This window comes from Ylistrum balloti, unplaced genomic scaffold (genome assembly GCF_031769215.1).
Source record: "Ylistrum balloti isolate Yb309-2 unplaced genomic scaffold, AGI_CSIRO_Ybal_v1 Utg369816, whole genome shotgun sequence".
Lineage (NCBI taxonomy): Eukaryota > Metazoa > Mollusca > Bivalvia > Pectinida > Pectinidae > Ylistrum > Ylistrum balloti.
This window is the reverse complement of record NW_026781986.1, coordinates 862897-889489: the sequence shown is the minus strand read 5'-3', so window position 1 is coordinate 889489 and position 26593 is coordinate 862897. Positions and strand designations below refer to the sequence as shown.

The 26593-nt window shown below is 36.1% G+C and overlaps 4 protein-coding genes across 4 annotated transcripts; 2 read left to right on the top strand and 2 right to left on the bottom strand.

Moving 5' to 3' along the window:
• Positions 1–356: 356 nt before the first annotated feature.
• Positions 357–2201, top strand: LOC132544972 (zinc finger protein 239-like). Its single transcript, XM_060208634.1, has one exon. The coding sequence runs from the start codon at positions 657–659 to the stop codon at positions 1437–1439; it is 783 nt and encodes a 260-aa protein (XP_060064617.1). The 5' UTR covers positions 357–656; the 3' UTR covers positions 1440–2201.
• Positions 2202–10540: 8339 nt separating this feature from the next.
• LOC132544969 (zinc finger protein 239-like) lies at positions 10541–15485 on the bottom strand. Its single transcript, XM_060208632.1, has 3 exons — positions 15405–15485; positions 12867–12963; positions 10541–11764 (listed from the first exon to the last, which is right to left on the bottom strand). The coding sequence occupies exon 3, from the start codon at positions 11555–11557 to the stop codon at positions 10592–10594; it is 966 nt and encodes a 321-aa protein (XP_060064615.1). The 5' UTR covers positions 11558–11764; positions 12867–12963; positions 15405–15485; the 3' UTR covers positions 10541–10591.
• A 3700-nt stretch (positions 15486–19185) lies between these two features.
• On the top strand, positions 19186–20427 carry LOC132544961 (neuronal acetylcholine receptor subunit alpha-7-like). The gene has a single exon (XM_060208624.1). It carries the CDS (start codon positions 19186–19188, stop codon positions 20425–20427), a length of 1242 nt encoding a protein of 413 aa, XP_060064607.1.
• A 3655-nt stretch (positions 20428–24082) lies between these two features.
• On the bottom strand, positions 24083–26254 carry LOC132544960 (zinc finger protein 664-like). The gene has a single exon (XM_060208623.1). It carries the CDS (start codon positions 26252–26254, stop codon positions 24962–24964), a length of 1293 nt encoding a protein of 430 aa, XP_060064606.1. The 3' UTR covers positions 24083–24961.
• Positions 26255–26593: the final 339 nt, after the last annotated feature.

The window sequence follows — 26593 nt, the reverse complement described above, 5'->3', positions numbered from 1 at the left end:
GTAATTTTGACTAAAACCTGTAATTTAAAATGGCAAAATTATAATAAATCCTAGTTTCATTAACCTGACAAACCTAATAAAAAAAGATGTAAAATAAGCTGAAATGTAGTAAAATAAAATGAAGCTAACAATTATTACAGTTTTGTCATTTTGAATTAAAGATTTCTGCCAAAATGACATGGTTACAGATAAAAATGCATGATTACAGATTAAGTTATATTTTTCAGCCAAAATTACAGGTTTTGGATTAACCAGTGTCAGAATAATGAAATACAACAGTTAAAATGTTTAAAAACAGGAAATCATCTATGTGACATTAAATTTCTTTTCTGAATACTTTCAGTTGGATGTCAACACCTACCCATTGGAGATGTTAAATTCCAGAGCTTGGTTATAAGATGCAGAAAAGTGTGTACAAGACTGACTTAAGAACACAAAACAGATTTCCTCCAAGAAGAATGATCATAAATCTCAACAAATGTGCACTTAAATTAGATCTTCAGCATTCAGTATCATTCCCTTTCAAAGACAAAAGCATCAGTGATGGATGGTTTTCATAATGATATTGGTGCACAACCAAGTAGGACTTAAGTGACTTCAAAATATTGAAATCACTGTAAGGATTAAGTAGACCACTTGACAAAGATAAATTTTGAATGATGCCTGCTACCGAGACAGTCTACAAGTGTGGTGTGTGTAGTAAGTTATTCGATGAGTTGTCAAGCCTACAGATCCATCTCGAGACACATCTAGACCAGACAGGCTTCATATGTGATATCTGTGATAAAAAGTTCAATGATCCTCATAACCTACGGAGACACAAACAGACACATACAGGTGAGAGGTCATACAAGTGCGGGGAATGTGAAAAGTTGTTTTCTAACCAAAACAATTTGAAGACACACTTGCGGACACATACAGGAGAAAAACCATACCAATGTGATATTTGTAGTAAAGCATTTAGTGATTTATCTCCCCTACAATACCATCTCAAGATCCACACAGGAGAGAAGCCCTACATATGTGATATATGCCAAAAAGGGTTTAGTAGTGCCTCTAGTTTAAAAAGACACCTCAGAGTCCATACTGGAGAGAAACCATACAAATGTGACATTTGTAGTAAGGCATTTAGTGATTTGTCTCACAGACAATACCATCTCAAGATACACACAGGAGAGAAGCTTTACACATGTAACGAGTGTCAAAAGGGGTTTGGTAGTGCGTCTAGTTTAAAAAGACACCTTAGAGTCCATACTGGAGAGAAACCATACAAATGTGGCATTTGTAATAAAATGTTTAGTGATTTATCTCCTCTACAATACCACCTCAGAATACACTCAGGAGAGAAGCCCTACACGTGTGATACATGTCAGAAAATGTTTAGCAGTGCGCATAGTTTAAAAAGACACCTCAGACTCCATACTGAACAGGAACAGTAGAAAGAAGAGATCTATACAGACACTTAGTTTTTTATCTTTCCTGCAACACCACCTCATGATACAGTACAATATCAACAGAAGTTGTTTATAGATTTTGATACATACAGTTGACCCCTGTGACCTTGAAAGTGGGTGGAAGTCATTCTTTGGAACACATACATGGTGACTCTTATTCCTACGTTTGCAAACCTTAACAAATTTGACTCTTGTGACTTTGAAATGGTCAAGTTCATTCAAATTCCTTGAAACAAACTTGGTAGTCTTTCACCCTAGCATGAACTTACCTGCATACCATTGCACAAGCTCAATTTGACTTTGTGCAGGTAGGCCGAATCGTCATCTATTTGTGTAAAAGCATTTCACCTTTAAATTCTTTACTTGACATTTAGAATTAGTGAATTTGAATAGTGCATGTAATTGAAAATCTTGCTCTTCATAATTCAAACCGAATACACAATCAGATATTGGGTGACAACTCAATTGTTTACTGGCAATCAATTCAAATGACTATAATTGTATGAGTGTATGAGGTAGTCATATATGCTTAGGAATTAATTTTTGTTAATTTTTACTTTGTTTTGTGGTAAATATTTTATGTAAATTGTACATGTCGTTATGTATGTTTGAAAGAAAACTTTATTCAGAACTATTTCATCAGTTCAATACAAACTAGTGTGTGTGTGCTTTATGATTCTTGCTGAATGACTAAAAAAGTGTGTGTTGCTGTCATCAATTGTAATGAGATTGAACTGAAAATAAACATTAAATACCATAGTAGTTTATGTCAACTGATGAATTCTTTTCGTTTGATATATATTATTATAAGATTGTACTTTTGACACTTATGTTTGGTTTGAACTGACAGCCCTTACTTAATAGATTAATATCAACTTGGGTTATCTACACTTGGCCAAGCTGGTACATAAAAACAGATGTAGACTGCACCTGCAGAGGGACTGCGGTAGACAAGTTTCAGACATCTGATTGTGACCGTCTTTATCATACCATTCATCTGTTGGTTGCAGGTTCAAGGCAGTCACTTGGGGCAGTCACCAAGTACAGGCTGCTATTTGTGGTTTTTCTCTGGGAACTCCCATTTCTATCTACTGCCCAAACCTGGCATGTCCTTCAATCTCTGGCTGTCATTAGGATGTAAAGCAACAATAAACCAAATTGCATCTGCCATGTATAGGATATTATAGATTTGTTTATTCGTTAATCCATCCATATCTTCTGTTTTGCTCATGCCCAAGGCAATTATGAACATGTGTATGTGCTGAATGGTCAAAGAAAGTGCATTAGATTAAAAACAGAAATTATCAATTGTCACCGATACAGATAATAATTTTTGGTTGGGTGAATGAGGAGACCAGTGTTTCAACAAGAGGCTCTGTGTCCATGGGTCCCATCTCAGTTAGTTTGCCTGTCAATGCAGAATATTGCCTATTTTGTCAGAAAGAGAAAAAATGCATCACTGTCAAAGTTTCATTCTCTCGTTCACATTTATATGTGGTTCAAGCAACATCCATATCGAGCCAAGGTGTGAGATGGGGAGAGAAACATAGGTTTACGATCAGGCTTTTTTTAACTACTAGTGTAATAAAGCTAAATTTTCGATAATCAAATGTCCACTGGTTGGTTTGGTGATGGAACAACAATGGCTTTTGTGTGAGTGAACAGGCAAGATCTTTATCCATCAGACAGATTATTGATAGGGCTAGGTGGTAGGTATGCCCTCCATGGACCCCAAGGAAGACATCACTACAAAGTCATTGATATGTATCCCATTGGGCATTTCAGCATTCCAAATACTCCATCGGACCATTTGGTAAAACAGAATTTGTGTAATTTGATCAATAACATTGAGTGAACATGAAGGTAAAAGTTCGAAAATCTTCCTAAGATTTTTTTCTTTTTCCAATCATTAAGGCATAAATGATGTTTTTTTAATATTTTGCCCCAAACTGGATCATCATTCTGTGGAATAGGATTCTCCATATTTAGACACAAAAAAAACATAGTGAGCTGCACCAGAGGTGAGCTGAGACAACATGTGGAGTGTTTACCAGAAAGTCATGGCTACTGAGATTTTCTTGGGGACAATGAGGTTGGTGATAGAGGCATTGTAACCATTTCCAGTTGTCAATATGACCTAAAAAGAGCTTATACCACATTTTATTCCTTACGTTAATGTTTTAGCAATCTGGACATATATTTAACCAATATACAAAACTTCACAAAGTGTGTAAGAAAACTTCCCCCTAGTAGCCCTCTGTTCAACATTAAAGCAAAAGACACCAATAACATGTATCTCACAGACTTGGATATTAATAATATTGGACAAATGTATCATATGGATGCATGGCTGCGTTGTTGCACAAAGGTCAGAAGTGACAAATGTGCTAAAATCTTCAAACAACATTTCTCAGTTACTAAAAGGCTAAAGGTGTTGAAGATAATGCTAGAATTGATGACATTGCCCCAGGTAAGAAAGTTCATACTCTTTAATTAACTTCTGTGTATACAGGATGATTATTTCCACAATATTAGGCTTATTGCTTGATGAATGCAAGATAAAACATGATATAAAAACTGGTCGATATTTGGATTCATTCAGTATAAACACGATAGATGAATAATGTGGCCGTAGTTTTTATGAATAGCTTCAATGGAATTATATTTGCCAATTTGTCTTCTTTTGCTCGCAGCTTTCAACCCAACTCTTTGAGACTTGGTGTGCTTTACCTCCAAAGCATACAGCACTGTTTTTCCTCGAGGTATTTTTGCGAATATTTCCGTTCCCATATTCGTATTCATTTGGATACAATAACGTATTTCATTGGCATGGAATTGGCGCATATTGTTCCATAAGTTGGTCCAGATGAATGACAATGACCCACTCAGAGTGTCAAATGTATAACACCTACAAACGATTTCTTTATAACCATGGGAACAGGGCTTCAAGTATTGGATCAGCAGCATACTGGGGTGAAAGACAACTTGGTTATTCAAATCAATTTCCTTCACCACCTTTTTAGGTCGAAGTGAACAAATATGTCAAAATCTGTTTTCGATATTTTCATAACCAGTGGCTCAATCAAGATGTTGGGACAGTGATATGATGGAATGGATGGCGTTGCTCAAGTTAATTAGTTACAGGGTAAAATGTGCACAGAACGTCTTCCCTCCAATCAACCAGTAGGCTCATGGTAATGGTATTTGTGTAGTTGTGTGCTTTGACGATGGACTAGCAATGGCAAGTTTGCAGAAATTGCCGTAATTCGAATAGGCGTCAGAGCAATTCCATTCAATGGTCCTCTTATACTTATTCAGTTCACAGTTCAAATAATTACAATGTATATATGTACTGAACCGGAAAACATGCTGAGGTAAAAATAAATTTTAATTAATTGTGATCCTTTATGATTCATACGCTCTATCTCTAGACTATAGTCTATATGTCCTACACTTGCAGAAAATTGCCACAGGATACACACAATTATTACAGTGTATATATAAGTAAGCATCATAATCGACATATTTAAAAACAAGTTCTGCATCTCGCTGGACTGCTGTGACTAACAGACACACTTACCCTTCAAACAAATAATATTTACCATTATGTATTAACATTTCTTCTTCCGTTCTGACTCGTATCAAGCGCAGCTGACCATGACTTTGCTTTGGACACACATTAATTCCCAAACCTTTTCTTGATATTATACATATGGTTTATAACCGCTTCTGAAGGACAAGTAAGCGGAAAGAACATGTAAAAAACGTTTGAATGGAAAATATTTCCCGGAATATGTGAATATACCCATGAAATTGATATAAAACAATCATGTAATCTATGTTTGAAGCAAATCTAGTTCTTGATTCAATGTTAAGTGACTTGGCTATCTGCCTAAAATCAACCTCTAATCTAATAAGACGTTGTATTAAAATATAACAAAAAAAGAAAGAAAAAAAACAGACCAGGTAATCCTTCTTACGAGACAATTTGTTTCTCTTTACATTCAGTGCGCTTTTGTTACTGTGTGATTTCGCGGGGCTGAAAAAGAAACTATGAATGTTTCAGTTAAGTTGATAATCTAATCTCGAAATTATCTGAAATCGCACAGAAAGTCAAAATCACCTACAACAAGCAAATTCGTGGAATTTATATCCCCCGCTTTCCAAACATATTGTAAGTAAATAGTTTAGAGGTTAGGAGTTAACATGTCATAATGCTATGTAGAATGATATAGTTTAATGATAAACTGATAATATTTGTGGCACTTCAAGTTACATTTAAATCAGATTATATTTAGGAAAGTTAGAGCACAAAAACTGACCGACCAAAGAAATGAAAGGATACCTCATTAGTATGCATAATTATCAACAGATGATAGTCAAACTCAGTCTCAATGAACCCAAGATGCATCTGCTGACCAAGTTTCACCGAAATTGGATGACATTTGGGGAAGTTAGAACATGGAAACGAAAGTGTGGCAGACAGGCGGACGGACGGACGGACGGACAAATCCAAATTAATATCCCCCGTTTCGGTGAAAGTGGGGGATAAAATTTACTCCTTAAAATAACCAAATGAACTAATCATTGAAAACTGAATGCAAGAAACAAATGAATTAAGAGACAGCAGTGCCAACAATAACACCAACTATAGAATATTTAAACATGAATACATTAAAGAAACATCATCAGTGTGACAAGTATAATAAGGTATTCGTCAGATCTGGAATCATTTTCAGAATTTGCTTTTTTGTCATTTTACTATTCAGCAGTGTAAGTGATGTCTCATAATTTTGCTCTTTTCGACACCTAGCAATTGGCTGGTCATTTCCGTGTTTTTTGTGATAATACTAGATAGCATTGTTACTGATGCCTGAGGCTTGGATTTCCAGCTTGTCATTGTCTTGGACTTTGTCAATGAGTTCATCAGACCATGTTTTACCTCAGGTATTTTTGCTCTTTAAGATACCTTAGCCAACGTCTTTTTCACATATTTGAATGTATGTCAGGCATCACTTCATCGTTTGATAGTCCCTCAGTTATTGTTATTAACTTTATGGTTACGTTCTTGTTGATACAGTGTTTCAGTTCCAACCGCTCATGTCTTGGTGTCACAATATTGACATCCCTTGTTACATTAATTCACTGAAGTACTTTATTATGTGTATGTTCTCCAATAGCCTCTTTTCGCCAGCCATGCCTAGCATCTATCATTTCGATGCCCAGAAGGTCATTTGATTTGAGGAAAAGTCACTCTCCAAGCCTTAGTTACTGGGAAGTTGTGGCAGGATAAACAAGACCAATGAGAGAAAATATATGAAGAGCCCATTTGCAGAATGATCAGAGTCACAAGTTTTGAAAACTGAGAAAAACGGATTTTAATTTTCAAAACGCTCTGTGACTATTGTGTTACATATTTGACTTCCTTCAATATAATCAGTCAGAGGTTTCCTTATGAAAGGGTAACACTATGTATTTTCATTCAATTTAGAATGATACTAATAATGTTTTTTTGTTATTTTTTTTTTTTCGTACATGGTATGGACCCGGATCTTTTTTGCCATTATAATTTTTCAGTTAACATGTTGGACGTTAAACCAATGCGTCCTGTGTGAAGGTGCTCTCCCCTATGTACGGCAAAGTGTCCTGGTAAAGGTTCTCTGCTCCGTTTACCCTTTTCTGTTTTAATTTGAATGAAAGTAGCTGTTGATTGGCAGTAAAACAAAAAACAAAAACACAAAAAGCAACAAAAAACAAAACAAACAAAAAAAGAAACACAGTCAACTTGATACACACGGTCTTTATTGTTTTTTAATATAAGACACAATTCAGATATTCTACTTATTAGTTACAGTCCTATTCAGAAATTACAGTCCCATTCAGAATTGGACTCATCGGCATTGCCATCATAAGCAAGTTGTGAGCAGAATGTCCGTGCTTCAGGTTTGCAAAAGTTTTTCAATGTTCGCAAGTCATTGAACTTAGCTTGTTTGATTTTCAGCGCTCCATTGTATAATGGAATCAATTGCTTAAAAACTTTCCTTTTATTTAGTGATCTTCCTCTTTTTTGTTAGGACTGTCCATGTTCCATTCCATGATTCTCTGTGCTTGATCAAGTGGTGTTGCCAGACTTCAAATGATATTTCCAGAACAGGCCTCGTTGGAAAGGGGCATGATGTTTTATATATATCCTCCGTGGCAAATTGTTGAGAAAAAATGAAGAATTGGGATTTCTTACACTCAATGACATTGAATGGGCAAGGTTTCTTTCTGCAAACATGTAGTTGCTTCCACCAGTCTTGTGGAACTTCGGCCAGTGCTTTGGTGTTCAACAGTTCAATTTTTTGTCACATGCCATGTAAGAATGACCTGAGAGATAAGCATCCTGTTCATTTTTGCTTTTATAATCATTGTTAAAGGCCAGAATGAGGTCATCACGTTCATCAGATGTAATGTTAATAAAGCATTGATAACGTTTGCACCTGCAACATTACCAGCAATGTGACAACTTAACCTCTGTTTCTTTTGCTTTTCTCTTTTGGAACCCAGTGATTTCCTTTTCTTCGGCTTGGAAGTCACTACCGGATGCTCATATTCATCTGAATTGCTCTCCTTTGTGTTAGATGCCATTTTCGTCACAAAACGCAGGAGGAAAAAACAGCATGCAACTAGCTGCCATTACTATGTGTTGATTGGATGAATAAGTCACATGATTGGACCCTGATCATTTTTCCATTCCAGGATGTGGACTCTGATCATTTTACCAAAGTATAGGATATTTCATGCAACTGCTATTAACGGATCTTGATTATTTTAACACAAGAAATTATGTAGACATAAACTACATGGTATGAGCTATCAGATGATGAGCTTAGTTGAATTTCCCCCAAAATGTGACTCTGATCGTTCTGCAAATGAACCCTCATATCTTAGTGGTCAATCAAGAACAAAACAACACTATTTGTCATTTGTTTACACTTTATGGATGGGATTTAAAAGAGGAAGAGTATCCTGGTAATGGTACTTATAAATTTGAGAGCAGTGTAAACCAGCAATGACTGACTTTGAATGCATCACAGATGAAAATGAAACAAAAAACAACGCATTTGAAGAAGGGGAATATGAGAAATTTATTGTTGAAAAACGCGACTGATCTAAACAATTTTCCGCGATTTTGATCGGCGTGGTTTTGCGTTTGTAGGTCTGACTGTTTTTGACTGTAGTGTGCAGAAGGAATAATGCCTCTGGACATAACCACCAAAATGATGATAAGGTTGGAACATCGTTTACTCTGCATTCGTGATCAGGATCATAGCAACATCACCATATGTGAAATTCTGGCATCAAAGGTGAGGCAAATTAATATTTCAAATTTGATCGACAGCGATAAAATGTACTTACAAATTATTAAATCAGATAACATATATTTTTTTTACAGAAAGGAAATAATAAGCATATTTAGATTCCTACAAAGAACATCAGTGCTGATGACAAAATCGGCGTCAAATATTTAAAGAAAAAAATCTTGAATTTTACTTAGAAACCTTCTCAGAAGCGAAGGCAGTCAATTTTTGAATTTTCTACCATTTGCCTTAGTTGTTCTCATTGCCTTTAAGAATTACAGTTCATGAAAAATAAACAGAATTACTCAGATTTACTATAAGAAAGCAAATAAACTAGGTACAATATTGTGCAACTCCAATACCTTATGATAATTTAGTGTAGTAGGCGTTAGTTTCTGTTAAATATTTATTAAATTTCGTATCATTATACACTTTGAGACTACATAGGTTAGGAGCTCACATCCACATCTACCAGTCAACGAAGAAAATGCCTATCTAAGTGCAACAACATGTACAAACAATACAGGAAAATATAAGAGGGCCATAGGGCATACATCCTTCATCTGGTTAGTTCAGCTTTTCATTCACTTAACAAAGAACTTTAAAAATGAAGAATGATTTCTGAAATAATTTTACTTTTCGGCAACGAGATCAAGTCAGAACCATTATTTCTACAAAATTGAGATGAATTCTCCAAGGAATTCTTCAAACCACACTTGGACAATGTCCTTGAAGGATTTTAAGACCTAGCTACGTGTATCCTTTCAGGCACCACACCTCTGGTCACAGACTCCTGCTTTATACAAATTTGGGATCTTTCATCAAGGTCAGGTATTATCAAGATCAATTTGGGACAGAATCAAGGCACTTCCACAAACAAATTGTGGAGAAGAATTTTACAAATTTTGCTCTATTTCCGTCCTTGGACCTCACCCCCTCCCAACCTGTGGGGGTAGAGAGAGATCATTTATGCAATACTTATTCCTCTTAAGGATGTTCTCAGACCAAATTGTGACAGATTCTTGAAATTTACACAGAACAAGGATTCAAAACAATTTCCTCTCGGAGGCCGACATCAACCGTTTATGCAAAAGTGATATTCCAAGTGTTTGCTCTATTTCCTTTATTTGGCCCTCCACGGGGCTCCTGATTCCTTTTTTTTCAAAATTGATGTCCATTCACCCACCAATGTTTTAGACAAAAAGAGTCCTGGCATTTCTACAAAGGAAGGGTTAAGATAATTTGCCTTTTTTCTCCTTATTCGGAACCGTCCCTTCCAACTCAGAAGAAGGGGTGGGGATGGAGACCCATAAGTTTTACAAATCTGTTTCTTCGAGTCGAATTCGCTCTATTTCTCCTATCGAACCTGTCCCTCCCCTCCCAAGGGACCAAAACCGACCGATTATACAATATTGATTCTTCTTCAATGAAACATACTTCAAATCCTGGCATTTGTAAAGATGGAGGATTTGGTAAAAAAAAAAAAACCAACTATTTCTCCTATCTGGGTCCAACCCAACCGCCCCAGAAGCCGAGACCAATCACGTGTCGTTTATGACTAATTGGATTTTTTGGGGAAATGTTAACGAACGAATGACAAACGACGGATGCCTCTGTATAATATAAGCACACAAGTCCTTCGGACCAGGTGACCTCAAGACACTTACAGACATGGTAAAACTGACACACAATTTATTACTTAAAATTCTTTTATTTTGTATTTCAAAATGTTTTAATCTGGTATTCGTCTTTATGAATGTCAATAATAACATTATTTCTATATGGTTTTATTCATTAGTCCTGTGTCTGATGTGATGACTGCAGGTGGTCCAACTGAGCCATCAATGCAGTAGAGAATTCCTGCGGGCAGTTTTTCTCTTTTTCATGTATCTTTACGTGGCGTCTTAGGTCTGCTGACTGTCTAAATTCTTTACTACATATATCACACTTGTATGGCGTCTCTCCGGTATGTACCCTTCGGTGATGTTGCAATTTAGAATTTTCACTAAACGCCCTGCTACATATATCACACTTGTAAGGATTTTCCCCTGTATGTACCCTTCGGTGATTTTGTAATCTAAAATTTTCACTAAACGCCTTGCTACATACATCACAATTGTATGGTTTTTCCCCTGTATGCATCCTTAGATGTCGATAAAATGTAGAATTTTCATTAAAAGACTTATTACATATATCACACTCATACGGTTTCTCTCCTGTATGCACCCTTCGGTGATGTTGTAATTTAGAACTTTCACTAAAAGCCCTGCTACATATATCACACTTGTAAGGTTTCTCTCCTGTATGTACCTTTCTGTGATTTTGTAATTTAAAATTTTCACTAAACGCTCTGCTACATATATCACACTTGTAAGGTTTCTCTCCTCTATGTACCCTTCGGTGTCTATACAAGGTAGAGTTATCACTAAACGGTTTACTACAGATATCGCATGTGTAAGGTTTATCTCCCGTATGTACTCTGAGATGCTTTTTTAAACTATATAACTGACTAAATTCTTTCTTACACATACCGCACGTGTATGGTTTCTCTCTTGTATGTATCGATTGGTGCCTCTTTAAATTACTTGGATTATTAAACGCTGTTTCTCTCCTGTATGTATCAGAATGTGTTTTTAAGGTCACATGAACTATTAAACCGTTTTTCACATTCACTACATTTGTAGGGATATACCTTTGTATGTGACTTGAGCTGTGACTGCAGACAAGGCGAGTCATCAAATACTTCATTACACATATCATGCTTATGGGCCTTTTCTGTAGTATTCATTATTGTCTGCTTAGTTTGTCACGAAATCGTTGTCTTACGATTGGATGTTTTGTTCCCACTGTGCTACATTTTGATATGAACTTTTTTGCTATTTCCAGTCTTGAACTCTTGTACAATTCTTCTGTGAAGCGTTCGGTTCTTTGCTCTGACGCTTGGTATTCAAGTGCATTAATCATGTTCTGAAAGTAAAATGAAACAAACGGAAAGAATTCTTTCGTCTGTCTTAATACATGTACTCTTTTATCTTAAAATGCTATTCTATGGCTATGTTTTCGTAACTCTTTATACATTGACCATTTCACTTAAAATTGTCCAAAACTTTACACTCCTTTGAAAAGTATTTAGCGTTGTATTCTTTTTTGAATGGATATATGCATTTTACAAGTCAACTGATTTACAGAAGTCATGAAAAAAATGTGTTTTTTACCATTCTAAGGTTTGAGGCTGTTAAAGAGAACCTCACACTTATCACACTTTGAAGTGCAAAAACCACATGTATCTAATATACCTATTGTGTAATTTTTAGTATAGAAAATGAACAGAACAGCACAGAACAGATTTGACAAAATATTCCCAAGAAGTCTTAGGTTGAAAACTACGTTGATCTATCAATATTGCTTTAAAGCAATTAAACATTCAAAATACTTCTGTGGGGTCAGCAACACTATCAATTGTGGGTGTGTTCTCCATTGACCCCAATAACGGCACGACATCAGCTTGGCATGCTGCGAATCAGGCCATACTTGACGAAGAGTGACAGGAAGCTGTGGGCAATTGGTAATACATTGCTGTAACATGGCCACGCATGCTCGACCAGGTTAAGGGCGGATGGAAGATTAGTCCAGTCTGTACGCTTGATAGTTTGTGTATGTCTAGCACAGGTCTAGCTCTATTTAGTCGAGCAATATCGTCCAACAGTACAAACTCAGGGCCGACATCACCCGCAAAGGGTCTTACAATAGGACAAAGGATATCAACACAGTACCGTAAAACTGTGAGACTACTACCTTCAATAACGTACAAGTCAGTCCGACCATGAAAAATTAACTCTGCCCAAGCTATTACCAAGCCCCCACAGAAACGGTCATTCTCAGTAATGCAGCAGTCAGCATATCTCTCGCCCACCACACGCCAAACACACCTTCTGCCATCATGTAATTCCACACAAAACCTGGACCCATCCGTAAAAGGAATAGGCCACCACTGACGCAGTCGCCGATTCACATGGCGTATCGCGGATCTGTTAGCGTATAATTCAGAGCTGTGGAGTCTATTCCTCACCGCTTTTGCAGAAAATCTCCTTTCACTTGCTTGACGGAGTCGTACAACGTGGTCTACTCGATTTCTCGGTGTCGCTTCCGGCCATCGGGAATATATTCTATAATCGAGAAATGACAGTCTGTGACACATTGAAATATTTATATTTCCACTAAACCCGGATACAATTAACCTACCAAAGTTTATTCAAGTCATTTTTCAATATACTGGCGTATGAATACATTTTTCATTCCAAAGTTGGGGTTGCCACCCTTGCATTTCTTCACATTTCCTACAGATGTGATTTTGTTTAAAATATTACATTAAAATAGTCTTTAATTATTGGAAAAATGTATATGATATTTCAAAACAAATCTGTCACAATAATAATAAAACAACTGATTGGAGAAAAAACACGTTTTGGTGTTATTCATGCAGTGTCGTCTGCTTAGTTAAAATGTCAAACTTTGGGAATTTTGAATTTCTCAGCGAAATACAGGATTTCGATGGAACTCCAGATTCATCATCAACTTTGAATTTGTTAGATTCTGACAATAAATTTCTGGTGAGCATTTGAATGCCTGGTAATGTTATTGAAGAAACAAAAGACAAATGATCTGATGAATTGTTCTATCCCACGCCGTAGGCCGCCATGTTGTTTTTCAAATATGGCCTTTTTTACCGTCACTAACCTGAAATTGCTCCGCGGAGTATCAGAATATAAAGTTACTATTTCATAAAATAAAATTAATTTTAAATTATCTTAGCTTGAAACGATTCAATTCTGTTTTTGTGTTATTATTCTGAATATAACAACTATATTTAGATGAAGAGTGACGACGCACATTTCGGCAGGGACGTACAGATGTATTATATTTCGGTAAGTTCCGAGGTAGACTTGCACAAGTCCCTATTTATCATAATCTTGCAGGAATGCTTAAATTATACAAAATATATACATATAAACATAAGGATTGAATTATGTTATGTTGAACTTCGCAGTTCATAAAATTTGTCCCAAGACCTATTGAGGTTCATTCCCTCATAAACCTCAACATAACATGATTCAATCCTTAAGTGTGCAGCCACAGTTCGTTGTGATTGTCCTGCTAGAAGCATCCAGACTGCTCGGTCAGCCACTGTAGCTGATATGTGACTTCCCATGCTACCAAATGTTCAAAACAAGGTGAAAATATCAAGCATATATGACATGTTTGATTTTCAGACATGACTAATGGTACAATCACATGAAAATATAGCAGTCTTGACAAACTGTGTGGTATTATTAATAATAATAATAATTCTGGACGCAGGCTTTTAAAGCCTATATATTTCCATATCTGTGTTATCAAGTTTCCCGAAGATGAATAAGTTTGTTATTGTCTATTTCAAGACTGTAAATGCAATCGGAATTACTCCAATGTTTATCCAATCGGGATTCAAATTATTCAATGCTCAATGAATTTTATCGATGTGTATGTATACAGGTACCACTTTTTGAAACAAATATCAACAGAACGAAACTATCTACATTATGTTCTCAAGGAAATCATACGCCCGAGTCATACACAATACCTTAGGTGAAGACCTGAGGTGTGGTTCGACACTACCTACATGTACATGTAACGGTTCGCTTTTCTCGGTAATCTGAGAAACGAACCGGCCTGGGCTATCGTAGTTGTGTCCTTGGGCGAGACATTTAACCTAATTGTTCTCTATGGCACGCGTTGGGTCTACCGTATATGTTTTTGGTGAGGTTGCCACTAGCTATTACAAGGGCACTCCACCTCAAAATGACCTTGACTGTTCATGAGGCGATAATGTCACTGGCACACACTTTGGCTCTAACTCAACGCAACATGTACATGTAACTCGAGACTACAGTTTTGGTATATGTGGGGAGGGCACAAGTAGATATGATAAATTTTAAAAACATGTATATATGAAGAGAGAGCATTTCCATTGTTTTCCTGCTTTTAAAAAATTCCAGACTTCACAAACATTAGACGTTTTTCTTTCTTACATTATGTTATAAACTGTTGGATTCCAAGCATAAGTAAAACCATGGTAAAAGTCAGATAGTTTATTTGTAATATTTTTTTTAAATGATAAATAAAACGAGTAAGTTTTAATTTCAAGAAAACTTAACTTTCACTTTTATCAAATTCAATTTAAAGAAAGTTATAATTGGTGCATTCGTTTGGTCTATCACTGTTCACTGTCTATAGTATATTAATGGTAAACTGACATTTCTAGAATGGAACTCTTTTCGGTGTTTAGGAATACCATTGCAGTCCACTCCGGTAATTAGAACTCCCTAGATATTGCGACACGTTACTGTTTGCTGCGCCCCAGTGTGATCGGTTTAGTTTCTTGTCTTTCAATACTGGTACTCCAGTATAATAGTTTCATTGTCGTTAACTGCGTCTAATTTTATACAAGGGAAATTAATGGGTTCTATATGAGCGTAGAACAGCGACGGGGAAAAACACACATCCACCGGCTTCATTTTACATGTAAAAATACACACCGACTGTCTTCTCTTCTGCGTTATGTACTTACAGCTATAGTAGTTTCCTTGTTATACCACACTCACATCAGCGTATTGCAAGACTAGTTGAATAGCGGTAAGAGTTGATCACAATATGAGAGATCCCCGTGATCAGCGATTGTCTTTTAAATCGATTGCGCTAAAATCCGGAATTGAGACCTTAATAGAACGGAATATACCAATATGATGAAACATTGTTTTTTCTCCGTTGCGAGAGGATTGGCAGAACATTGTAAGGTATTCTTAGATTGAAAAATACATTATATGTCATATATGTAAGTTGACTTCAAAGTGATTCAGTTTGAAGGTCACACCTGGGACTACCAACCCTAGTCTACTTTCCTATAGACTGGCTAGCCGTTTTGGGGCTGATAAAAAATATATATCTACTGTCAGCTATTTGGACCATTTGCATCACTGATACCAACCATTTCACCCTCGATATGGTTATTCAATAGCATTTAGGATAAAGTAAGGCTCTTGTAAATATATGTCTTAGAAAACTGAGAAAGCGAACGACAAAATAGACTACATAGATAAATTTGAAGAGACAAAATATTCGGAGTATATGTATACATTTAAGCATTCTATAATAGGTAGTCTATAAACTTACATAACACTATATGTCTGTGTTAAAATTGTCTTCCACGATGGTTAAGTTTATCTACTTTAAAGAAATACCACGTATCATAGATATTATCTATAATTCACAATCTCTATCCGTGCAGGAAGAACGCATTATTGTTGCCTTAAGCTTTATCAAATGATTTTCTTTCATTGTGATTTATCATCGTTTTAAAGCTGAGAACAATAAAATAACCAAACGCCACGTGAACCTTTCTAACATACATGTTTAATCTTAAAGTGTCTTTTTAGACCGATTGGTGGCGTAACAATTGCTTCTTCAGCTTTGTAATCAAAGAAAAGGACCGACAGTAAAGGAACTATTGTTGTTTCCCAAGTATTTATATAAAATAGACAAGCATCATGCATATCATATTTCAACCATGATCGAATATCATAAGTGAGGTTTTCATAACAAAACTTTAAGTATATATTCTTACATCATAATCGGTTTAAAGAACATTTCCAGGTTGAGGCTATATTGCTTTAAAAAGTTATAGAAATAATAATTATAAAACCAAACACAATTTTTTAAAGTATGGCGTATAAAAGAAAAGCAGACATGTTTGTCTATGGGAGGAAAGGAAAACAATGGGGATCAAGGTCGTTTGGATGGACCATTTCTTATGAAACCAGTAAAAGCTACACAGATACAGTGATTTCATACTGATTATGAAATGAGGTTTAGTTCCCAGCAAAATTCCAATTGATCCATTCTATTCGGCTGTGGTTATAAAAAACTCGGGTCGATGAGCTGGTAGATTGAAATAAATCCAACACGAAGTCGATTTGTCATTAAACAAAGACATTTAAAATTATGAGTATGAAAGGATGTTCCATACTCAACGCTATACAATTTTTTATAAAAAGTTTTGTGATGTCAATATCAAAAATGACCTTCATATCCCATCCAAGCGCTTTCTTTCCATTACTGAAATAGCCTTGTTCTTCAGTTCTCAAAACATTGTTTTTCATGAACGGTTTATATTCGGAACCTCTTTGATGACACCGCAACAATAGAAACATTATCTATATTTATACCTTGTAACTTGATTGTTATTTGAGTGGTTTTACATTTAGCTCAATACCCCGGCAGGCGGAAATGTCTTCAAATGTTAAATATTTATCATTTACATAAGATTACATTACAACCTCCAAGCGATTTGGATTTCCTTTTTTTTTTTTTTTTTTCTTTTTGTTTCATTTCTAATAGACAGAATTTATCGATTCTTTTTTACAAATATAAAAGTCTGTGAATATTTTCTGATAGCTCGCACATCAAAACTATCCTTGGTCAGGTAATATTGATAACGATTCGGAGCATCATTCTCAATACGATGAAACAACAAGTAAGCAATTATCAGACATCTTGATGAAAACGGGATATTTTATTACAAACAAGCCATTAATTGCACTCGGTAAGTCTGAACGCTCTATTTTTACATGTAATTGTGAAAGATTACAACGTAGGTGATTTCGGAAGTCTTAGCTATCACTGTCATGTTTAAAATCTGATATGACCTATTCATCTTCTAGATTTGAAGCAATATTGCAATTTGCATTTCATTTCATAATTAAATGGATGTGTATATATATCATACTTTCTGTCATTTCTTCTTTCGATTTAGAAACTGTAAACGTACATGTTTCAGAGGTAATTCTATTTTACTGAAATATGATTGCGATAATTGCAGTTACTGTATGTAGTTAATATAGCAATTATTGTGGTTGCGGTCAATCATCATTGCGCTAATTAAGAAAATGATAATGCGCTAAAATCGTATAGGGCTAAATCAAATAAGTTGACAATGTTTTTTACAAATTGCCTTCCAATCTATAATCTTGGGAATCCTTACGTAAACATTTTCAAGCTGTCGATTATCTGTCTATCCGGTAAGTACACAGTAACACTAAACTTTCATTTAAGTGCACATCATATTAAATGATATAAAGATTAGTTATCCAAAATGCAAAAATAACAGAAAATAACATTAGAATTTCAGCACGTTTGATATCTGTTATCTATATTATCTACCTGTAGAATTAGAGAAACATTTTGATGAGTTAGTTGGGTTGAATTAGCAGAAAGCACAGGCAATGGGACCATATAATCTCCTTATTCTGCTTCCGTAGCTAGCTACTTTTTAACCTCCTCGTTCACTCCCATGCTTTTATATGTTGTTTAGAGACAAAGAAGAATATCAGGTGAATGATATGACTCTGGAAACAAGATGATTCTGACTGAAGTGTCGAAAGTCGTGTTGTTAAATACACCAGAATTACTTTTGTATGATAAAGCATTTAAAGGTCATATTAGTGCGTATTCTTTTAGTTTACATTCATTCCGAAAACGTTTGTACAACACACTTATACATTGTATCTAAATGTGTGTCTCAACTGGAAGACTTAATTTTTGCTTGTATAGAAAGCTGCATGTACAGAAGATCTCATCAAAAACAGGACGCAAAGCCTATGCGAAAACTTCATTTTAACCTTACGATGTGCTAATGATACTTCATCTTCAAATGGCAAGATCTTTATGATTGGAAATATGTATAAACCCATCAAAATCGGACACAATCAAATGGTTTACACCCACCGCGTACCTCTTTCTTATATTATAATTAAACAAACGAATAGTTTGCAAAAATCTATACGAGAACTTGATGATATTGGTTTCCATGTTGTGAATTTTTTCCATTTCTAGATAACATGTCAGCTTCATCTATGTATATGTTTTGTCGTTGTTGATTCGATATTTTAGGACTTGTGTCAGATATAATGATTTCCGTTGGTAACAGCCGACACAAAAACCTACCACCTGCATTAAAGGAATGTAGATTGAAGAAGACTTTGGGAAACTTGATGATCACCACTATGGTCTTATTGGGATGATATTTCCTTGTGCAGCATCAAGGTAGACGTTTTCATTGATCGTTAACATTCCTGCTAAATTCGTTACCCTGTTTACCATTTTTTTCTTTGATCAGGGTTGTCCAAAATTGACATGATGGGTATTGTCAATGAAACAGAAGACGCTTGTTGATCTGGAACACCTTGTCTTATTCTTTCAGTAGATTTTCCGAATTTATATTCCTTTGTTCCTAATTTGTCCACGTTTTCTGTCAAGTACAAAGAGCGTTTGCATTCCTTTTTCAGATATACATCATGATTGACGCAAGACCTATATTGTTTATGGTTCTAATATACAATGCAAAGCAGTCGGTACTGGGAGACGTAGGGACGATGGACGACTGGATCAGACTGACTAATACACTGTTTTCTAACTACACAAAGGAGATTTTCCCCGTGTACAACTTCAGTGACACACTGAATATAGATATATCAATGTTTTTACTATCTATTATTGACTTTGATGAAGTTTCTGGTGTCATCACGTTAAGTGCTGGCATTATGTTAGATTGGAATGATTATCGTCTACAGTGGACACCAAGCGAGTACGGAGGGATGGAAACTCTACAAGTGAATTCTTCAAACGTCTGGACACCAAAGGTTTACGTAATCACAGCTGCCGATGACCTTCGCCATTTTGGCAGCGGCGAATTTGGCGTAGATATTTCGTATTCTGGTCGCTGTGACTATACCCCGGGGAAACTTTTGAAATCTACCTGTTCCGTTGATATGTCAAAGTTTCCATTGGATACCCAGATATGCAACATAGAGATGATGCTTTGGAAATCTCCGCCTACTTTGAATCTTTCCTTTACTAGAACGGATATATTGATGAACTGGTATACAACGAATGGAGAATGGAATATTGATAAGACAAACGTGTCTTATTTCATGGGTTATGGGTCACCCTCAAGGACTCTCTATTTTACACTTCAAATGTCTCGACGATACATATACTTCGTGGTATCAATGACAATGCCGATTCTATTGTTATGTTTTCTCAATCCGTTCGTGTTCCTCCTGCCGTCTTCCTCGGGAGAGAGGATATCCTACACTATCACGATGTTCCTGTCACTTGCTGTCTACATGACACTCATAGGAGATATTCTCCCTAAAGTGTCAGAAAACATGGCTGGGATGTCGTATTTCTTGCTGATAACCTTATTCTACAGCGGTATGTTGATCGTTCTGACGATATTCACACTTCGTTGTGAAGCTGCCGCAGACGTCAAAGAGTTTCCAAGATGGCTGAGAAGACTAACGCGCTATTGCTGTAAGATAAAAGAAACCAAAACTTACAATGCACCACCAATTAAAAATCTGGAGCAGAACAAGAAGGAAGAAAGTGACAAAACGGAGGTAGTTGAACTAGATGCGGAGTATTCACTCGTTAAACACAAGGACGTGATGCGTGTTATTGACAATTTTCTGTTCGGACTCTCTTTGCTATTGATAACCATACTGACAATTTGGTTTATGTGTACCTACCATTCTTAACATCGTAATATTACATCAAGCAGTATTTCAGGAAAATGGAGCATTTTATTTCACAAGGCATTTTGTTAAAGATCACGTGGATAACATGTATGCTCGGTCTCACGAAATCATAGCCTTCATTTTACATGGTTGTGTAACCATTACATTGAGATACAATAGGTTGCATAGCTATCGAGAAACATATGCAAAAACGAGAAGAGGAAGTCAAATATGATAAACAAATATATGTCCGTGGTGTATTAGCTTAAAACATTTATAATCATTAGTACTGTTTATGAGTCTTCTTATGTTTGATTAAATAACATTTAGTAGCATTTCAACATTATGTTCATGAGGCAAAGATATACCAAAAAACAGTGAATCAGCATCGGGTCTGTAGGATGTAGTAGTAATATGTGTTATTCTTGTATGACGCTAATATGTCTATAATGATATAGTATTGATGTGTGTTATTCTTGTATGATGCTAATATATCTATAATTATATAGTATTGATGTGTGTTATTCTTGTATGACGCTAATATGTCTATAATGATATAGTACTGATGTGTGTTATTCTTGTATGACGATAATATATCTATAATGATATAGTATTGATGTGTGTTATTCTTGCATGATGCTAATATATCTATAATGATATAGCATTGGTGTGTGTTATTCTTTTAAGAAGCTAATAAATCTAGAAAGATGTCTCGTTCTGAGGTGTAATATACTTGTATGACGCTAATATATCTAGAATGATGCTGTACTAATGTGTGTTATCTTTGTATGACGCTAATATATCTAAAATGATGTAGTATTGATGTGTGTTATTCTTGCATGAAGCTCTCTCTCTCTCTCTCTCTCTCTCTCTCTCTCTCTCTCTCTCTCTCTCTCTCTCTCTCTCTCTCTCTCTCTCTCTCTCTCTCTCTCTCTCTCTCTCTCTCTCTCTCTCTCTCTCTCTCTCTCTCTCTCTCTCTCTCTCTCTCTCTCTCTCTCTCTCTCTCTCTCTCTCTCTCTCTCTCTCTCTCTCTCTCTCTCTCTCTCTCTCTCTCTCTCTCTCTCTCTCTCTCTCTCTCTCTCTCTCTCTCTCTCTCTCTCTCTCTCTCTCTCTCTCTCTCTCTCTCTCTCTCTCTCTCTCTCTCTCTCTCTCTCTCTCTCTCTCTCTCTCTCTCTCTCTCTCTCTCTCTCTCTCTCTCTCTCTACGGCTGCGTTTAGCGTGGAATTACATGATGGCAGGAGGTGTCTTCGGCGTGTGGTGGGCGAGAGATATGCTGACTGCTGCATTACGGAGAATGACTGTTTCTGCGGGGGCTTGGTAATAGCTTGGGCAGAGTTAATTTTTCATGGTCGGACAGACTTGTACGTTACTGAAGGCAGTAGTCTCACAGGTTTGCGGTACTGTGTTGATATCCTTTGTCCGATTGTAAGACCCTTTGCGGGTAATGTCAGTCCTGAGTTTGTACTGATAGACGACAATGCTCGACCACATAGAGCTAGAATTGTGAACGAGTACCTTCAAGAAGAAACTATTGATCGTATCTACTGGGCTAGTCTTCCATCCGACCTTAACTTGATCAAGCATGCACAAGACATGTTACATTAACGCATCGACAGGAACTTGCTCATGTCCTTCTTCAAGAATGGCCGTGAATTCCAAAAACGACTTTACGGCGCCTGGTTCGCAGCATACAAAGCGGATGTCGTGCCGTTATTGGGATAATTGGAGGACACACTAACCATTGAGAGTGTTGCTGACCCCACTGAAGCATTTTGAATTTTCCGCGCCGTTGGGACTTTAACATTGTTTTGGAAGGATTATGAACTTTTTTATATATACATACACGACACGCTTGCGTGAAATTGATCCAAAATGGGTTAAAACTGTTTTCTAATAGTTTGACTTCACTTTTGTATTTCATATTCCAAGTTGATTTGCCGTTTGATGCAAATAAATTTACTATTAAAATGAGATCACTAACTTTTTGTGTCCAGTATTTTTGTTTCAAGGATGTTCACATGAACATAAACAATAAATGTAATTACAATGTGTTTAAAAAGTTATTTATGGATATACTGAATTTTGAAAATTACTGTGTAGTACTCAATTCTAGAGCCAGTGATCATTATAGTGTGTAGATATTCCCGTTATTCCCTGCCGAGTTTATTTTTTTTTCAAAAACTTGTGTGACGCACGTAGTGCGCATGTGTATTAGATGTCCACATCGTCAGAGGTCAAAAGTTGGGCTTATAGAGAAATTAACATTGGTCTTTTAGATCACGTGTAACCTTTTTATTCATTTTTGATCTAAACTAATGATAATAACTAATCATATCTGTTTCCCATGATAATTGTTTGCTGCTAATTTGTGGTAAATGATCAAATAAGCAAATAAGTTTTTTCTCGAATATTTGTAGCAACACGGATGCAAACACTTGCGACAAATTGATTGCTGACAGAAACATGGATAAATTACAAACTAAGCTGATAAATTGAAAAACAAAAAATTAGCTTCTACTTTATCAAAACGTTTAAAATTTTAGGATCAATCAATATTTCATCATCTGAAAGATTTTATGTTTAATAAAGACATCAAATATGACCAATGATTTCTGATATAATTTTCCGATTAGGCCTCGGTGGCCATTTCGTCTAACAGAAGTCAAATTCACTATTCATGAAAATTCCTCCAGACCCAACTTGGACAATAATCCTTTTATCAAAGGATTTTTAATTAACCTACATTTCCCCTAATTGGGCCCCGCCCCCTATGACTTTGTTTTACTTCACAAAAGGATACTTCTGATCAACCTTGGACAATATCCAACCATTGTGCCCTGTCCCTCCCACCCCAGGGGGCCAGAATCCACTGTTTATACACAATTGATTCCCCTTCACCAAAAATACTTCAAACTAAATTTGGGCAACATTCGTTCCTACAGAAGGAGTAGGATTTTACAGAATTTGCTCGATTTCCACAATTGGGTCCCGCCCTCCCGCCACAGGGGGTCAAGACCTAACGTTTATACAAATATTTATTGCCCTTTCAGTGATTTTTGCCCTATTTTACAGCCAAATAAACAAAAATCGTTTCCCTCAGTCAAAATTGGTGGTATTTTCCAAAGAGGACCAAAATTAATACTTAATTATCCAATTCAATAAGGCTTATGCTGCTGTAAAATCAATGTAGCAAAAACACTGCCTTTACTCAACAATGCTTAAGTCTAAATTTGAGCAAAATGCAAACTTTCTTACAAGAGACGTAGGATTTGCTCTATTTCCCCCAATGAATAGTAGGTCTCACCCCTCCTGAACTAAGGGGCCGATATGTACCGTTTATAAATATAAAACTGATTCCCTTCCAGCCAACAATGTTTCAGACCAAATCCAATCATGCCTACTGTAGGGTTGAAGTGAATTTGTTCTATTACCACTTTTGGGCCCTGCCCCTTCCAACCCAGGTGGGCAGGGACCTACAATTTATACAAAATTGATTCAGCTTTCCCTAGGGATGCTTCTGGCTAAATTTGGTCAACATCATTGTAAATCTGTTGTGACTAGTAGCGATTTGCATGAAAAGGTGACAAATGGATGGACTGATGCTGAATGCTGAAGTATATGCCATAAACTCACTTGGCCGTTTGGACTTTTGAATAAAAAAAATTTAAAGCCTGAATCAAGTCTGTCAATAATTTATTACTTTTAATAAATTTTAAGAACAAACCTTGAACATGTGCTTCTAATTAACCAGAGCTACATACATCCTATTCTTTATATTATAAATCATGTCTATTGTTTGGAAAAAAATGCACATGATCTTCGGTTATTTTGTTTATAGGACGAAATTTCAACTTGATCATTTCAGCATGAGAACTAATTTCACTATAATGCTAACCAACAAACAAAAGTTGTTTTTCCCAATTTCAAAGAATTATTTGCAGCCAGCCGCAATAACCTGTGAATTTATTGCAAACAGAATAGCTTGCAGCGAATTTGCTGCAAACTTTCAATTATGTAGAAGTCTGTTAGTTTTTGGCTGGTCTATGCAATGACATCAAACGCACAAACATTTGTCAGATCAGACTGCTACTATATATTTGACAGAGTACATGTATTAAGCTACTTCCTGATGATAATAATTATCGGGCTCTTACAAATATGTAATCATATGCCTATATATGTCTACTGATATATCAAAAACACTTACTTCCAAAGAACTGCTTCAGAATAAAACTCTTAACACATGTAACTGGCATTTTGAAGCAGTGAATTTCCAGTTATACAAAAGCTATATTCTGAATGGCAATTTTTTCAAAAATTGTGTTTTAACAATATTTCAAGGTAATATGTTAAAAAACAATGACAGCCTTTAAAGAATTCTAGTGACCATTACAGCCCTTGCTCCATGTGTGTATGTCTTCATGTGGCATCGTAGGTCTGCTGACTGACTCCATACTTCACTATAGATATAACATTTGTAGGAGTTTTCGAATGCTAGATGCAACGCCCTTCCATCATCATCTCATTACTGTTTCTCATCTTTGTGCACTATTTTTCATCTTTTTAAGTCACGAATATGAATAAACATCTTGCTATTGTCATCTGATTTGTTGAGCTTCTCTCTCTTATGTACCTTTCGGTGATTTTGTAATTTAGAACTTTCACTAAATGCTTTACTACATATATCACACTTATACGGTTTTTCCCCTGTATGAACCCTTCGGTGTCTATACAGGGCAGAATTTTCACTAAAGGCCTTACTACATATATCACACTCGTAAGGCTTCTCTCCTGTATGTACCCTTCGGTGATTTTGTAATTTAGAACTTTCACTAAACGCCCTGCTACATACATCACACTTGTAAGGCTTTTCCCCTGTATGCACCCTTTGGTGTCTATACAAGGTAGAAAGATCACTAAACGGCTTACTACAGATATCGCATGTGTAAGGTTTATCTCCTGTGTGTACCCTGAGGTGCGTTTTCAGATTATATAACTGACTAAATTCCTTCTTACATGTACCGCATTTGTATGGCTTCTCTCCTGTATGTATCGCTTGGTGTCGCTTTAAATTACATGGATAATTAAACGCTTTTCCACAAACATCACATTTGTAAGGTCTCTCTCCTGTATGTATCAGAAGGTGATTTTTAAGATCAGATGAGCTACTAAACCCTTTTTTACATTCACCACACGTGTAGCGATATGCCCCTGTATGTGTCCGTAGATGGGTATTCAGACTTCCTGAACTACTAAAACTCTTTTTACATTCACCACAAGTATAGGGATGTACCCCTGTATGTGTCTGTACATGTTTCCGTAGCATACTAATTAAAAGATCACTAAAGATCTTTCCACACAGATCACATGTGTAGTGTGTCTCTCCAGTGTCCGTCCCGAGATGTATCTTCAAGAAGTGAGTCTTGAGATGAGTATGTAGACTTTCCTGATTATAAAATCCATGATGACAAACATCACACTTGTAGGTTTTTCCTCTTTCATGTTTTATCCTGAGGTGTGTTCTCATGTCTCTTTCTGTTGTGTACATACTACCACAGACATCACAAACATAGTTTTTTTCTTTGGTATGTTTTCTCTTTATGTGTACTTTCAGACTGTTTGTCAAAGTAAATCTCATTCCACACACATCACACATGAAAGGCTTCTCACCTGAATGTTTCTCAAGATGTGCTTTCAGATAGTTCATCACATGGAATCCCTTACCACAGACATCACACACAAAGGGCTTCTGGTCTGGATGTGTCTTGAGATGTGTCTGTAGACTAGACGAGTCATCAAATACCTCATTACACACATCACACTTACAGGACTTTTCTTTAGTATTCATTATAACAACTTTATGTCTGCTGAGGATTTTTATCAGAAGCTTCTTCTCGTTGGTCCCCTAATCATTGCCATACAATTGGATATTTTTTTCCCTGTTGTGCACTATTTTGACATAAACTTTAGTGGCCTTTTCAGTCTTTAACTTGTGTACATTTCTTCTTTGATGTGTCCAGTTTTTTGTCCTGGTGTTTGGTGATAAATACATAAAGCATTTGAGCTCTGAAAGTAAACAGGAAACAAAATGAAAGTTCAATCAAATTGATAACAAGAGTACCATGGGCTGAACGAGATACTCTCCTCCCATGTCGAAGAAATATTCATGATTTACTACATAGCAAAG